General features: G+C 41.2%; 2 protein-coding genes across 2 annotated transcripts in view; both read left to right on the top strand.

Annotated features, from left to right (window-relative positions):
* The window catches only part of LOC126013683 (multidrug and toxin extrusion protein 1-like), a 34,718-nt gene extending 32,667 nt beyond the window's left edge, over positions 1–2,051 (top strand). The window contains exon 17 of the mRNA XM_049776869.1: positions 1,550–2,051. Within this exon, the coding sequence (XP_049632826.1) occupies positions 1,550–1,776 (227 nt within the window). The 3' untranslated portion in view covers positions 1,777–2,051. The remainder of the gene's footprint in view (positions 1–1,549) is intronic.
* A 4,242-nt stretch (positions 2,052–6,293) lies between these two features.
* LOC126014365 (multidrug and toxin extrusion protein 2-like) overlaps positions 6,294–16,991 on the top strand; it is a 51,904-nt gene continuing 41,206 nt past the window's right edge. Inside the window, exons 1-2 of the mRNA XM_049777660.1 lie at positions 6,294–6,722; positions 6,874–6,975. Coding sequence (XP_049633617.1) covers positions 6,294–6,722; positions 6,874–6,975 — 531 coding nt within the window. The remainder of the gene's footprint in view (positions 6,723–6,873; positions 6,976–16,991) is intronic.

Genomic DNA, 16,991 nt, shown 5'->3' with positions numbered 1-16,991 from the left:
TAATAGAAATTGAGGCCCAATTTATTTTCAGAGAAGATTTTTCTCATGCACTAATACTTATCAACAGTCTGGAAAATTCCAGAAATTAAAGTTTCTGGACCACTCTGCTGAGATTATGAGGACTAATTTACATCTGGATTATGCTTAATTCTTAGATACAGCCCTTTCATTTTTTAAACTGAACTATTGTGCTTATCAGGGTCCCTCTTTTGGTAGGCACTAAAAGTCCCCTAAAGCTCTATTCTGTTCAGGTGGAGAAACCTTAATTAAAGCAGTCACTCCTCTAAGATTAGTGCTTCTTTCAATCTTGCCCTAATGATTTTTCATTACCTTATTATCATTTTCCCCTCCAAGATGATATATTTTTCCACCTTCTATAAGTATTTTCATTGGAAGGAATGATCTGTGTTTCCTACCATTTATCTTTTGCAAAATTGAGATAATGATAAGACCTCCTACTGTTGTGAGAGTTCAGTGGACTCACGTAAGCCTGAGTTGCCTGACACAAAGCTTATGCAAGCAGATCTATTCTTCTCAAAATTATTTTCTCTCACAACTCTAATGGTGGTGTTATATTTCAACTATTAGCTTATTAAGAAATTGGATGCCAGTCTTAGTCCTTTGCCGTTTCTTCCCCTCTTTGCATGCTTTCCTCCTTCATTTGGCCTTGTTCCTCTGAAATGCTAGACAGGTGTTGGCCCCTTAAAATTTTTCTCTAACATACTTGTTTAAATTTTTTTTTTTTTTGCCCACTCCAGTGCTCAGGGATTACTTTTCTCTTGCTCAAGAGCTCTTGCTCTTGTTCACTCTTGGCAGTGCTAGGTGGATTGGTACAGTATCAGGGATTAAACACTGGTTGGGTGCTGCAAAGCAAGTGTCCTACCTTTTGTAGTATCACTCTCAACCTATCCCCCTTTGAATCTTAAGACTGATCTTAAGTCTGTTCTCCAGTTTTCATGAAAGGGAGAGCTTCCTGATGGCCCAAGTTGACAACAGTGGTATCTGATCATTGTGAGTAGAAAGGCATCCTGACATAGCAGTTCTTTTATTTACTCATGTTAACAACTGCTTTCTTCCAGCTAGTAGCATATGTAATGATTACCTTTGATACAATTTTTTTTTTTTAAAGATCCAGGGCCAGAGAGATAGACTAGTGGGTAAGCATGCATCTGACTCGGGTTCAATCCTTGGCATCCCATATGGTCCCCATTCAATTTCTGAATGCAGAGCTAAGAATAACTTCTGGGGCCTGGGGAGATAGCACAGCGGCGTTTGCCTTGCAAACAGCCAATCCAGGACCAAAGGTGGTTGGTTCGAATCCCGGTGTCCCATATGGTCCCCCGTGCCTGCCAGGAGCTATTTCTGAGCAGACAGCCAGGAGTAACCCCTGAGCAACGCTGGGTGTGGCCCAAAAACAAAAAAAAGAAAAAAAGAAAAAGAAAAAAAGAATAACTTCTGAGCACCGCTGGGTGTGGCCCAACACTACAACAAAAATATTAACTTTTAAAAAAATCCTTTTTTAACCTGTCATATCCATTTTTATCTCCAGAAAATCCTGAAAGCCATGGAGAAATTTTAATCAGAGATGTTGAAAAAAAAGATGAGACTCCGTGGAATCAGCAAATGCTTCAAGAAGAGCATCTTCAGGTCCAACCAGAGGAAAATATTAAGCTGTCTAGGCAACAGCTAATACTGCGGCGAGGGCTCATACTCCTGGGGGCCATTTCAATCTTACTGGTGGGAATTTTAGTGAGAATTTATGTCAGAACTGAATGATGAGGTCAGGGCAAGTGAGCTTCCAAACAAATAATTCATAGGCCAAAGTTGGAAGTTTATTTTCAGGCAGTGGATTCAACTGTGCCCATGGATTTCAAGAACTCAAAGTTTATCGTCAGAAGTATTATATTAGAGTATTAATTGACCCTTCCCTGTTTCAACCAGGGATCACTGTGTATTGACTGCATCAACTGATTACTTTGATATTTCTTCTATTTACTGGTTTATTTTTTTAAATACAAACATATATACTTAATGTTTGTGGATTCTTACTGTTTGAAATATTTAAAATATATTTTACAATACATCTTCCTGTGCCTTAGATTATTATTTAGCGGGTGACTGGTATTCATTAATATTCATTTGGAGAACTAGAGCTCATATTTCAGAGACTGTGGGTACTGGAGTTTTTTTAAAAAAAAAAAAAAGAAAACTAAAAGTAGGGGCTGGCGCAGTGGCGCAGCAGTAGGGCATTTGCCTTGCAGCAACTGACCTAGGAAGGACAGTGGTTTGATCTCTCGGTACCCCATATGGTCCCCCAAGCCAGAAGCGATTTCTGAGCACATAGACAGGAGTAACTCCTGAGCGTCACCAGGTGTGGCCCCAAAACAAAACAAAACAAACAAACAAACAAAACTAAAAGTATTTGGAGCCAGAGTGATAGCACAGATAGCATGGCGCAATGGCAAACCTATGGCATGCGTGCCAGAGCTGGCACGCGAATGCCTTGCAGCTGGCACACGGGAAGGTTCTCAATTAAGGTATGCGGCACTTTAAAATAAATGAGTTGAGAGAAAAAAAAGATATGTGGCATGTGCCTCATAGTTCTTAGATATTAAAATCTTGTCATTAAGGTTTAATTGACGTATTCTTTGGTTCTGTGCTGCAGTTTGGGCACTTGGGCTCACAAAGGTTAGCCATCACTAATGGCATGGCATTCGCCTTGCATGAGGCTGACCTGGGTTCAATTCCTGAAATCCAATATGGTCCTCTGAGAAATCACACAGAGCCAGGAGTAACCCCTGAGCACCGCCGGGTATGGCCCAAAAGCAAAAACAAAACAAAACAAAACAAAACCTAAACTAAAAGTATTGGATCAGAGCTGAGTGGGTGGGAGGTGGCTAGAGAGAAAGCCGAGCAGGTAGGAAGGGCACTTGCCTATAATGATGCTGACCCTGTTTTGATTGCTGGCAACACAGATGGTTCCCCAAGCCCTGTCAGGAATGATCCCTGAGTCACATTGGATGTGGCCGCCTCCCCCCAAAATACTAAGAAGCAGAAAGAAAACAAATTATTAAGAAGAAAGAAGCCAGATGGCATCAGTTAGCCTGTTCCTGTTAATGACTGATCTTAAAATCTGTTAGAACTTGTGTACAGGTGTTGGAACTCATGTATAGGTAAGGAGAAGTAAAACTATAGTTTAAGGCAATCTGGAAACTAGCACATTTTTTTTTCTGGAATGGCGGGAAGCTTGCAGAGAGAAATTAAGTGCTTGAGGGGCCAATCCAGACCAATTAAAAAGTCAGAGACTTTTATTTGGGGGGGGGGGGCAGGAGCATTGGCTACATCCAGAGATGCTCAGGAGCTATTTCTGGCACTGTACTTAGGAGTGAGCCCCTCATGGTGCTCAGAGGACACATATATAGTGCTGGGATAGAACTGGGATCAGTGACATGCAAGGCAAATGCCTTATGTTCTGTACTATGTCTCTGACCCCCTTTCCTACTTGGTAGAGGGTTGGAAGGCAACCCAAGTGAAGAGGATTGTAAGAGAAGGAAGGATGGATCCTGGGCAGGCCCCACTCATCTTTTGTTTGTTCTTTTAAAAGGTAGAGCCTTTTTTGGGTGCCAAACATTTCATTCAGAAGGGTTTGTATGCCTTGTTTGAAAAGATTATAATTATGGGTACAGAATGATAGTACAGTAGGTAGAGCACTTCTCTTGCATGCTGCATACTAGGGTGCTATCCAGGTGGTACCCCAGCCCTGGCAGAAGTGATCCTTGGGCACAGAGCCAGGAGTAAGGCGTGAGCAACACCAGGTGTAGCCCCCAAAAATCTTTTTAAAAATCAAAGTGATGGGGCCGGGCGGTGGCGCTAGAGGTAAGGTGCCTCCCTTGCCTGCGCTAGCCTTGGACGGACCATGGTTCGATCCCCCGGCGTCCCATATGGTATCCCAAGCCAGGAGCGACTTCTGAGCGCATAGCCAGGAGTAACCCCTGAGCGTCACCGGGTGTGGCCCAAAAATCAAAAAAAAAAAAATCAAAGTGATGCTGTTTTGCTTGGGGATGTAGTTCATAGGTAGAACAGGTACTTTGTTCCTGGTTCTGAATCACTTCTGGGATTCAGGGGACCATTTGGTATGTTGAAGATTGAACCTATGCTGGTCACACGCAAGAAGCCCTACCTGCTGTATTATTTTTTTAGCCCCTGGTTGATTCAGGGGACTCTATCAGGTGCTGGGTTTTGAATCTTGGTTGGCCTTGTGCAAGGTGTGGGGTCCCGATTATTCCTTTATTTGTTATTTGTGTATCCTCAAAGAGCTCCCAGAATGAGAAATTGATTCCCATCCCCTTTTCCCCTTTTGGGGGGAGATCTTGGTAATATTTATCCGCAGCAAATAATCCACACAGACAGGAGGGTAAAGGGGTAAAAGGTTGGGCGCAGAGAGTCCATTGTCAGCCTACTGCCAGCTCCAAAAAACACCTGGAGCCACTAGCAAACTCTGCCAAAGAACCCCGAACACCTTGCTCCCAAACTATTTATTCTGCTCTCAACACCGCCCCCACCTGGAAGGTCAAGGTGGGACAACAGGCAAAGAATAATCTTATGAAAATGTTTTCATATACAACACAAGGCAAGTGCCCTAGCCCCTGTACTATCTCCCCGACCCCAGGGGGATAGGATATTTATTTATTTATTTATTTATTTATTTATTTTTATGTTTTGGGGACATACCTGGTGGTGTTTAGGGCCTATTCCTATCTCTGTGATCAGGGATTACTTCTGGCAGAGCTCAGAGGACCATATGGGGTGCTGGAGCTGGAACCTGGGTTTGCTGTATATAAGGCATGTGCCCTAACGTTGGCTCAGGGTGTGTGTGTGTGTGTGTGTGTGTGAGAGAGAGAGAGAGAGAGAGAGAGAGAGAGAGAGAGAGAGAGAGGCAGAGAGAGACAGAGAGAGACAGAGAGAGACAGAGAGACAGAGAGAGAAAGAGAAAGAGACAGAGAGAGAGAGAGAGAGAGAGAGAGAGAGAGAGAGAGAGAGAGAGAGAGAGATTTTAATGTTTCATTTACCGTGGCTTTAGAAAATGGTTGAGGGAGCAGTGAAAATTCATACAACCATGGAGAATTTCTAGAGGTTGGGAGATAGGAGGAGAGGACAATGTTTCAAAATAGTAGTTTTGGATTCAGTAGTTACCATAGTTGAATTCAGCATTTCCAGCTCATACTGGCCCAGGCATATGAAACCTGCCAGGTTCTGGGATGATTACAAAGAACTAGGCTTGGCCTTTGCCCTGAAAGAATAGATCATGGATGAACTTAGAAAAAAAAAATCAGCTATTGTGAGCAACAAAATACCCAAAGCAGGTTTTGGCCAGGGCTACATTTAAGGCATCTCCACCCTCATTGGAATTCTTTTGGGGTGAATCAAGAGTCATTTTCCAGGGACCAAACTAAGACATGAACTGAAAGTGATCCGGATAGTTGAGGGACCAAGCAAGGCAGCCTGAGGCTCCAGAGACACTCCCTCCTTGGACACTATGTCTGGAAACCCCTCCTCTTTTCCAGCTCCACTGACCACCCAGAACTTTTCAGCAGGCTTTGTTTGGGGGAGTTTTGCTGCTTGAGGGCCAATCAAAGGAGAGACATGTGAAAGGCTGAGAAAGAGCTTTATTTAGCAAGAAGCCAGCAAGTTCAAAGAGGGTGGTGGGCTCAGTTGCTGGAAACATCAGTCAGCACGGCCAAAGGCAGTATTTTTTTCTTTTAGTCTAAGGACAGAGACCTGGACTGCAGAAAACAGGCTTGGAACAATGAGTGAACTCCTTCCAGGACTGGTCTCCTGAGGTGCACCTCTTTTTTTGTTTTTGTATTACACCCAGAGGCGATCAGGACTTTGTTTTGGCTCTGTGTTCAAGACATTACTCCTGGCAGGCTCAGGAGACCAAATGGGCCTTATGTGATGCTGGGGATTCAATCCGGATCGACTTCGTGCAAGGCAAACACCCTACCCACTGGGCAATCATTCTGGCCTTTGGTGTGCTTTTTCTTATCCACATTTTCTACCAAAGTAAGGATCATTCTCCTTAGGGGTTTGTGTGGAGGGGCTAGCTGGAGTGAGCTGGAGTTTGCTGATCCAGTGTCTTGGAGCAGGTTTCCATTTCCTCCACTACCCAGCTCCTTCCCCTAGGACGTTGCTTGGCAGATTCAGGCTTGCCCAAACCCGCTGCTGGCGAGCCACTCAGCCTCAGAGGCTCAGAAACACCAACATAAACTGAGGCAGAGAGAACTGTCAAAGGGATGGTCTTCAAGACTCACTTGACTTCTTTCTGGTCCTCACAGAACGCCCCTCGCGCGGCTGCTCCGTTTGCAAGGACCCGACCCCATCCTGCCCCAAACCTCGAGGACTCCCCTAACCTCGGGGATCGACAGAAGCGACCGTTGACAGCGGCTCGGGCCGGGCAGGAGGGCCGGGCAGGTGGGCGGGACCTTCCATTCCTCTCCCAGCCCCGGGGCGGCTTCCAAGCACCCGGCGTGGATCCCCAGGTCCCTTCCAAGCGCCGCATGGAGCCCTTGGCGGCCGCCGACGCCGTGATGTCCCCCGACAACCCGGAGCTGGAGCTGCCGGCCGCCCCCCAGCCGCGCGCCGTCCGGAGCAGCCTGCGGGGTTTGCTGGCGCCGGAGCGGCGGCTGGAGGCGGCGAGGCTGGCGGCGATCGCAGTCCCGGTGGTGAGTGCGGCGGCCCCGACCGACGGCCGGCCCCGGCGCAGTCGGGGAAGCGCCTGGCTGGGGTTCCCTCCTTTCCCCGGAGAATCCTCCACGCGGTAGGGCCGGGGGTGTCAGCGCCTGCCGGACTCTCCTCCTTTCTTTCCCTCCGCAGTTTTTTGCCCAGTTGATGATCTTTCTCATCAGCATCGTCAGCTCCATATTCTGTGGCCATCTGGGCAAAGTCCAGCTGGATGCGGTGTCTCTCGCTATATCGGTAGGTACATCACTGTCCTTAGATGCCAAAGAAAATCATGTCAATTCTTTAGAGAAAAGGGAAAAAACAAAAAAACACCTAGTTTTCAGCACACAACCCATCCCAAGATTAAAACTTTCACAGTGAGTAGAGCTCTTTCTTCATCACCAAGGGAGCAGGGATTGCAAGGGATTCCAGGCAGCGAGGTTGAGTGGTTCTAGATCAAAGAAGAGCTGCATGGCTTTCCTAGCATGAAACTGGACCCAAGAACTGTTAGAAAAGCTAGGTGATGCGCAATCCGTCTAACTCCCACAGCTCATTCAGGTAGAACTATATTTCATAACCCTTGTAATCAAGTATGTTTTTGGTTTTGGTTCTGGTTTTTTACTTTGGGCCATGTGTACATCCCCTTTGGAACTCCTGGGATTTTGCCACCCCCTTGGAGTGGAGAGTTGCCTCATACTGCATTTCATCCAGTTTTCAAAGAAAGTGGAAGTAAATGACTGGGGTGGCAGATAATCTTGTCCTCTCTCAACAATTGTCTCCTCTCACCCACGCAGGAGAGCGCAGGAGATTATTGAGGGTGGAGGTGGGAGGGGAGGAACCTTACAAATTTCTCTTTCATAAACAGAAATGACCTTGGTAGATGGACTCATTTTTTAAATGGAGTCACCGCTAGTTACAAACTTCATGGCTGAACTTCAGGCATACAGTGTTCTAAACACCAGTTCTTTCACCAGTGCCCATTTGGGTCCACCAATGTCCTCCATTACCCTCCCATTTCCCAGCCTGCCTCTCTAGACACTTTATATCTCTTTCCAGCATTATGTTCTCCAGAGTGGCCACTTGCCTCCACCAGTGTGTATTATCACTTCCCTGACTGTAGCCTTTGAGCATTTGTTATTCCTCTACAATGTTTCATTATATCCGGCCTATGAGAGAGAACATTATGTGCCTGTCCCTCTCTCTCTGATTAAATTCACACATCATTGATACTTTCCAGATTCATCCATATAATAACAGTAAATTGCATTATTTTATGGTTTCTTATGACTAATATTCCACTGTGTGAATATACCATAGTTTCTTTTTTTTTTTTTTTTTTTTGGTTTTTGGGCCACACCCGGCGGTGCTCAGGGCTTTCTCCTGGCTGTCTGCTCAGAAATAGCTCCTGACAGGCACGGGGGACCATATGGGACACCTGGGTTTGAACCAACCACCTTTGGTCCTGGATCGGCTGCTTGCAAGGCAAACACCGCTGTGCTATCTCTCCGGGCCCACCATAGTTTCTTTATCTGCTCATCTCTTCTTGGGTGCTTGAGGTTTTTTCCCAGATTTTGGTTATCGTGAACAGCACTGCAACGAACATAGGTTTGTAGATAACTTTTCTTTGGGACCCTCGGGGGGTATATTCCAAGGAGTGGAATTGCTGGATCATATGGCAGCTCAATTACTAGTTTTTTAAGGAACGTTTATATTGATTTCCAAAAAAAAAAAAAAAAAAACTGGAACAAAATATCATCTCACCAGCAATGAGAGTCCCATCTTCCCCTGCATCTACACCAACACAGGTTGCTGTTGTTTTTTTATGTATGTCTTTGTGGTGTGAGATGATATCTTGTAGTTTTGATTTGCCCTTTGCTGATTATTTGTGAGGCAGAGCTTTTATTTCACCATGTGCTTTTGGTCATTTGTATTTCTTCTTTGAGGAAGTTTTTGTTTATTTCTTAACATTTTTTGGACGAGTTGTATTTTTTTCTTGTAAAGTTCTATCAGCTCTTGTATATCTTGGATATTAATCCTCTACCAGATGAATATTGGGCAAATAGTTTCACCCAGTCTGTGGTGTTTCTGTATTCTGCTCATTATTTCCTTTGAGACTTCTTAATTTAATGTAGTCCCGGTTGTATAATTTTGCTTCCACTTACTTGGCCACTGGTGTTGCCTTCTTGAACTTACCTTTAGCTTCAGTGTCATGGAGGTTCTACCTATGTGTGTATACCTGTGTGTATTATGGTTTTGGACCTGATATTGAGCTCTTTAATCCATTTTTATTTGACTTTCATGTGTGGCATTCAAAAGGAGTCTGAGTTGTTTTTGTTTGTTTATGGACCATGCCCAGCAATGTTCAGGGATTATCCCTGACCCTACACTCAGGAATTACTCCTGAGTAATCCTGAGCATTGCTGGAGAACCATGTGGCATGCTGGGGATCAAACTTGGGTTGGCCACATGCAAGCAAATGCCTTCCTTACCCACTGTGCAATTGTTTAGTGGGTTTATTTTTTTGCATATGACTGACTAGTTTTCCCAACATCACTTGCTGAAGAGGTTTTGTTGCTCCAGTTTATTTTTCGCTCCTTTATCAAAAATTAGCTGCCTGTGTATCTGAGGATCTATCTCTGGATTTTCAATTTTATTCCATTGATTTGTCCTTTTTCCAGTACCATGATGTTTTACTACCACCTTGTAGTATATTTTGAAGTTGGAGTAATGATGCTTCCCATGTTTCTCTTGAGGCTTGCTTTGGCTTTGGGTTTGGAGAAGAGGGTTATTGTTTCATATATATACTTTATTTTATTTTGGTTTTTGGGTCACACCCAGTGGTGCTCAGGGGTTACCCCTGGCTCTGTGCTCAGAAATTGCTTCTGGCTGGCACGGGAGACCATATGGGATGCCAGGATTCAAGCCACCATCTGTCCTGGATCAGCTGCATGCAAGGCAAAACTGTGCTATCTCTCCAACCCCATGTTCCATATATATATATTTTAGATGCCTTTGATCTATTTCTTTGAAAAAGAAATGGGTATTCATGGGTATCCTTATTAAAACTGCATTGGATCTATATAACACTTTCGGGAATAGTGCCATTTTTATCATATTAATCCACCCAATCCATGAGCCTGTGTTTCGATTTCTTCGTGTACTCTTATTTCTTTTAGTAATGTTTTGTGGTTCTCTTTATACAGGTTTTTCACTACTTTCGTTAAGCTGAGTATTAGATATTTGATTTTCTGAGGCAAAATTATAAATTGGATTGGTTTTATTTTTTTATTTCTCTCCATTCATTATTTGTGTATAGAAAAGCTATTGACTTTTACATATTGATTTTGTAGCCTGTCACTTGACCATACAACTTTATTGTTTCTAGGATCTTTTTGTGGAGTTTTCTAAGTATAGTATATCATCTACAAATACTGAGATCAATTTATTCTTTTCCTATCTGAATGCTCTTAATATCTTTTTCTTTCCTTTTTTTTTTTTTTTTTTTTTGATTTTTGGTTTTTGGGTCACACCCAGCAGTGCTCAGAGGTTACTCCTAGCTCTACGCTCAGAAATCACTCCTGGCAGGCTTGGAACATTATGGAATGCCAGGATTTCAACCACCATCCATCTTCATGCAAGGCAAATGCCCTACCTCCATGCTATCTCTCTGGCCCCTAATATATTTTTCTTGACTAATTGCTATGGCAAGTACTTCCAATGCTATATTGAATAGAAACGGTGAGAGTGGGCAGCCTTGTCTTGTATGTAGGCTTTTATTTTTTTTTTATCTTTGAGCATAATGTTTTTTGTTAATTGTGGCTAATAGCTTTTAAATATGTTGAAGAAAGTTCCTTCAATTAATAATTTATTGAGAGTTTTTCTCATGAATGGGTGCTGGGCGTGTTCAAATGTTTTTTTTCTGCATATAGTAATATGATCTATTGATATGCTGTTTAATACTGATTGACTGTGTGTGTTAAACTATTCTTGCATCTCTAGAATGAATCATATTTGATCCCAATATATGATCATTTTGATGTGTTGTTGGATTTGATTTTAAAGTATTTTGTTGAGGATATTTGCAACTTTATTCAGAAGGGATATTTGGTCTGTACTTTTTCTATTTTGTGCTGTTTCTGCTTTTGAGATGAGGGTAATGTTTGCCTTATAGAAGTTTTGGAAGTGTTTCTGTTCCTTCAATTTCTTAAAAGAGTTAGGAAAGAATTGGCAGTATCTTTTATTTAAAGGCTTGGAATAACTCACTAATGAATCCATCAAGGCCTGGGATTTAGTTTTTAGGGAAAATTTTGGCTAATATTTTCTCAATAGTGGTGGTGCTGTTCTAGTGTTTTGTATCTTCTTGAGATATCATAGGAGTACAAGGATCTGTCTATTTCTTTTAGATTTTCCTGTTTTAAGGCATACTGATTTCCAAAGCAGTCCCTTATAATCCTCTGAATTTCTGTGGTATCTGTTGTGATGTCTCTTTTATATCTAATTTAGTTTATTAGGGTTTTCTCTCACTTCTTTTTCTTCTCTCCTTCTTTGTGAGTCTTGCTAGTGGTTTGTCAATCTTGTTTATTTTTTAAAAAAATCAGCACTTGGTTTCATTGATTATTTTGGATATTTTGGGGGGGGATTCAATTTTTTTTCTGCTCTAAGTTTTTTTTTTGGTTTGATTTTCTTTTGGGGGGGCACACCTGATGATGCTCAGAGGTTACTCCTGACTATATGCTCAGAAATCGCTCTTGGCTTGGGGTACCATATGGGATGCCATAGGATCTAACCATGGTCCATCCTAGGTTAGTGCATGCAAAGCAAATGCCCTACCACTTGTGCCACCTATTGAGCCTGTGCTCTAAGTTTTATAATTTCTTTCCTCATAAATGCTTTGTAGTCCCTTTATTGATCTCTTTTTCCTATTGTTTATTCTTTCTTTCTTTCTTTCTTTTTTTTTTTTTTGAGTAAGGCTTTAAAATTATTTTTAATTTAAACCAGTGTGATTTGTAAAGTTGGGTATAAGACCTACAATGTTTAGGACCATTCCTGCTTAGTGTCAACCACCCTTTACTACTGTTCTCAGAGTCTATCCCATGCCCAGCTTGCCATCATAGCAGCCTGTTTTTTAATTTGTGTTGTTAAATTTTGAGTCTCATGATTTCATTATTGTTAACTCTGACTTGGATATTTACTTCTATCCTTTCATAACACCCAATGCAGCTGAGATCCCCTGTCCAGACATTTCATATTTGTGTTTCTCCTCCTCCACTTAATTTCTTTTCTTCTCCTCACTATACTCTGGGGCCTAGAGTGTTTTTGACAACCCCCATTTAAGTCACTGAATTTCATTTTTTTTTTTTTTTTGGTTTTTGGGTCACACCCAGCAGCGCTCAGGGGTAACTCCTGGCTCCATGCTCAGAAATTGCTCCTACCAGGCTCAGGGGACCATATGGGATGCCAGGATTCGAACCAGTGACCTTCTGCATGAAAGGCAAATGCCTTACCTCCATGCTATCTCTCCAGCCCCATCATTACATTTCTTAATATAGTTATTCTAAATATCACATATAAGTGATATCCTGTGTTTATACTTCTTCTAGCTTACTGCATTTATCATAATGTCTTCCAGTTCCATCCATGTTGCAGAAAATTGCATGATTACTTCATTCCTTACAGCTATGTAGTATTTCATTTTATATATGTAACACATCTTCATCTGTTGTTAAACATTTAAGTTGATTCCAACTCTTAATTATCATACTGAATACTGTGATAAATAGCAGTGTGCATACAACCTTTTGGATGATTGTTTTCCTGTCCTGGGGGTAGATAACCTGATTGTTAGGTAATGTGGAAGTTTGATTCTAAATTTACTGAGAACCTTACACTGTTTTCCATAGTCATATCCCCGCCAACACAAATTGTTTCCAATATTTTTGATATGTGCCATCTTCACTGGTATAGATGATATCTCATTGTCATCTTGATTTGGATTTCCTTAATGATAAGTGATGATGAGAAGCTTTTCATGTGCCTGTTAGCCATCTGTTGGTCTTCCTCAGAGAGGTGTGTTTATTTCCTCTCTCCATTTTTAATGTTTTTTTTTAAGTTTTGCAGGGTTAACTTTTATGAGTACTTTGTATATCTAGATATCAATCCTCTGTCAGATGTATTGAGTGAAAATATTTTCTCCCACTCAGCTGTGTTTTCGTTTTAGCCCCTCCCCCGTTCTGCCATCCAGAAGCTTTTTAGTTGGATTTAGTCCATTATTCAGACTTGATTCTATAGTTCTTACTTTTGGCATCATATCATAGAAGACTCCTTTGTGGTCTAGGTCTTGAAGTATTCTGCCTTTGTTTTCCTTAGTGCACTTTATGGATTTAGGTCTGATCACAAGGTCTTTGATCCATATTGAATTGACTTTTGTGTAAAGTGTGAAATATGGGTCCAGCTTTAATTTCTTACATGTGATTATCCATTTGTCGCAACACTATTTATTGAATTCCTTTTCATGTTCTTGGCATATTTGTCAAAGAATAATTGATTATATATACTTGGGATTTTCTCTGAATATTCTATTCTGATCCATTGATGGTGGGTCTTTATTCCAATACAATGCTGTTTTGAACACTATGACTTTGTAGTATAGCTTCAAGGATGCTTCCCAATTTATTGATTTCAATATGGGTTTAACTATCCAATGCTTTTTATGGTTCCACACAAACTACACTTGACTGTTTCAAATCCTTGAAGAATGATGTCTGAATTTGGATAGGGATTGCTTTGAATCTATATAGTAGTTTAGGTAATGTGTCATTTTGATTACATGCATTCTTCCCATCGATGAGATTGGAATGTTTTTCATTTACTTAGATCTTCAATTTCTTTCTTAAGTGTTTTAAAATTTTCATAGTATAGGTTTCTCACCCTTTTGTTGAGTTGATTCCTAGGTACTTGATAGTTTTTGACATTATTTGAAATGAAATTGACTCTTTAATCTCTTTTTCCTCAGTCATTATTTGTATAAAGGAATACAACTGATTTTTGTGAACTGACTTTGTATCTGACCACTTTTTTGTATTTGCTTATTGTTTCTAGGTCTTTTTGTGGACTATTTGGGTTTTATATCATATTATATATATTTATATATATTTCAGTTTATATCATCATCATGTCTTCTGCAAATAGAAATAATTTGACTTTCGGGGCTGGGAAGGTGGCGCTAGAGGTAAGGTGTCTGTCTTGAAAGCGCTAGTGTAGAACAGACCAAGGTTAGCTCCCCCGGCGTCCCATATGGTCCCCGCAAGCCAGGGGCGATTTCTGAGCACATAGCCAGGAGTAACTCCTCAGCATCAAATGGGTGTGGCCCAAAAACAAAAACAAACAAAAAAAGAAATAATTTGACTTTCTCTTTTCCAATTTGGATCCCTTTGATTTCTTTCTCTTGCTTGATTGCTATTGCTAGGATTTCTAATACTATGTTGATAAGGGTGAAGAAAATGGACATCCTTGTTTTGTCCTGACCTCAGTGGGAATCTTTTCCATTTTTACCATTAAGAATAATATTGGGGGCCGGGCGGTGGCGCTAAAGGTAAGGTGTCTGTCTTGAAAGCGCTAGCGTAGAACGGACCAAGGTTAGATCCCCCGGCGTCCCATATGGTCCCCGCAAGCCAGGGGCGATTTCTGAGCACATAGCCTTGCCTGTGCTAGTCTTGGACGGACTTCGATCCCCCGGTGTCCCATATGGTCCCCCAAGCCAGGAGCAACTTCTGAGTGCATAGCCAGGAGTAACCCCTGAGCGTTACTGGGTGTGGCCCAAAAAACAAAACAAAACAAAAAAAAGAATAATATTGATGGAACTGGAATGATAGCACAGCTGGTAGGGGATTTGCCTTGCATGTTTGATCCCCAGCATCCCACATGTCCCCATGCTGCCAGGAGTGATTTTTGAGCACAGAGCTAGGAGTAACTCCTCAGTACCACCATGTGTGACCCCCACACACAAAACCAAACAACAAAATAATAATATTGACTATGGTCTTTTCTTTTTCTTTTTAAAAATTTTTTATTTTGACAAAAATGGATTATAAATCTTTCACAGTAATTTTATAGGTACATAGTGACATTGAATCAGGGAAATTCTCACCACCAATGTTGTCTTCCCTCCACCCCTGTTCCCAGCATGCATCCCATATCTCCCTCCTTTACTGGGTTGCTAGTATAAGTGGTCCCCTCTGTGTCTAGCATGTTGTAGATTGGGTGTCGATTCTGTTGTCGTTGGCTTTGGATTTGGTGTTTAAGTCTGATCATTTTTTTAATTTCTACTTGATGTTCATATGACTGTCTGGTCTTGGTACCCTCTATTATTTCCCCCTCAGTTTCTGAGGCAGAACAAGATGGTTCAAATTATGTGGTTCTGTTTGAAGGAAAGAAAAAAAATGAAAAGAAAATGGGGCAAAAATCAAACAAGCAAAAAGTGGGAGGAGTCCTTCTAGAGGCATCAATATCAATTTAAGAGAAGAAAGGGAAAAAGGAAGAAAAAATAACAACAATACTAAAGAAAAATTTTTTTAAATATCAAACAAAAAACTCAAAGAGAACCACAGCAATAAAGTCACCAACCACACAGTAACCATGGTCCTGAAATAAAAACAAAACAAAGCACACAAAAAAAGAAAACCCACGGGGGAAAAAAAAAAAAAAACAAGCAACAAACAACAATAACAAAACCAAAAAAAGAAAAAGAAAAAGAAAAAAAAGTTAATGTGTGCTCTTTCTTTTTTCTTTCTTTTTCTTTCTTTCTTTCTTTCTTTCTTTCTTTCTTTCTCTCTTTTTCTTTCTTTCTTTCTTTCTCTTTCTTTCTCTTTCTTTCTCTCTCTTTCTTTCTTTCTTTCTTTCTCTTTCTTTCTTTCTTTCTTTCTTTCTTTCTTTCTTTCTTTCTTTCTTTCTTTCTTTCTTTCTTTCTTTCTTTCTTTCTTTCTTTCTTTCTTTCTTTCTTTCTTTCTTTCTTTCTTTCTTTCTTTCTTTCTTTCTTTCTTTCTTTCTTTCTTTCTTTCTTTCTTTCTTCTTGCATAGGCACAGTAAATATTGGGTAAATTAGAAAGGGAATTCCCTTGGCCTAAGACAGTGGTGGGCAATCTTTTTTTTTTTCAGCTGAGCCAAATCTCGCCAAAACCAAGATTGAAATTTATTTTGAGAGCCACATTTTTAAAACCGAAAATACATAGGATGGTACACTGTTTTTAGTTTCCATAAGTTTTTACTGAGTCACGACCCCCCCACCACCACATGACCCGACTGGAGCTGTGTGGAGTCGGCCACCGGGGCTGTACACGGGTGAACTGACAGAGGCTAGGAGCAGAGTCCTGACTCCTGGGGCGGCCGCCCGGCACACAGAAGAGCCGCATTCAAAAGTGTAAAGAACCGCATGTGGCTCGAGAGGAGAGCCGCAGCTTGCGGACCATTGGCTAAGAGATAAAGGGTTTCTCCGCCCTTGAAGTATACTGTCATGGGAATAACTACAGACTCCATACATGTTCTTTTACTCTCCCCTTGGTCTTTTGGTGGTGCCTGAAAACTTTCCACTCCATCGTGGATGATAAAATCCTGCCTCTGTAGCTAGAGATCTTGGTACTTGCACAGGTCAAAGGATAGAGCCTAGGATGGAGTCAGTCTTTACAGTTCTAGGAGTTCTGTTCCATCATTGTGACTATGGTCTTTTTATAGATAGCTGTTATTATCATGAGGAAGGTTCCTTCCATATCTATTTTGCTGAGGGTTTTAATCATGAATGGGTGTTGAATCTTGTCAAATGATTTCTCTGCATAAGTTGATATTTTCATATGATTGTTATCTTTCCTTTAACTGGTATGGTGTATTATTTTGGTTTATTTGTGCATATTAAACCACACTTGCATCCCTGGGATGTAAGCCACTTGATCATGATGTATAATTTTTTTATATGCTCTTGCTTTCGATTTGTTAAGATTTTGTGGAGGATTTTTCTATCAGTGTTCATCAGTGAAGTTGGTCTTTTCCTTAAGTTTTGCTGTCGGGTTATGTATGTGTGCCCTTTTATCCTTTCTGATACATTTTTGCATAGCTATGAATGTTCATCTCAATAGAACTTTTGCTATGTTCCAAAAGTTCTGGTATCTCATGTCTACATTCCTGTTTGTTTCTAGAAAACTTTTATTTCCTGTTTGACTCACTGTTCAGTAGTGAGCTGTTTAGTTTCCATGTGTTCAGATTACATATATATAATATATATA

The sequence above is a fragment of the Suncus etruscus genome, chromosome 7 (assembly GCF_024139225.1).
Source record: "Suncus etruscus isolate mSunEtr1 chromosome 7, mSunEtr1.pri.cur, whole genome shotgun sequence".
Lineage (NCBI taxonomy): Eukaryota > Metazoa > Chordata > Mammalia > Eulipotyphla > Soricidae > Suncus > Suncus etruscus.
Note: the sequence above shows the minus strand (reverse complement) of the source record. Positions and strands in the feature narration are given on the sequence as shown.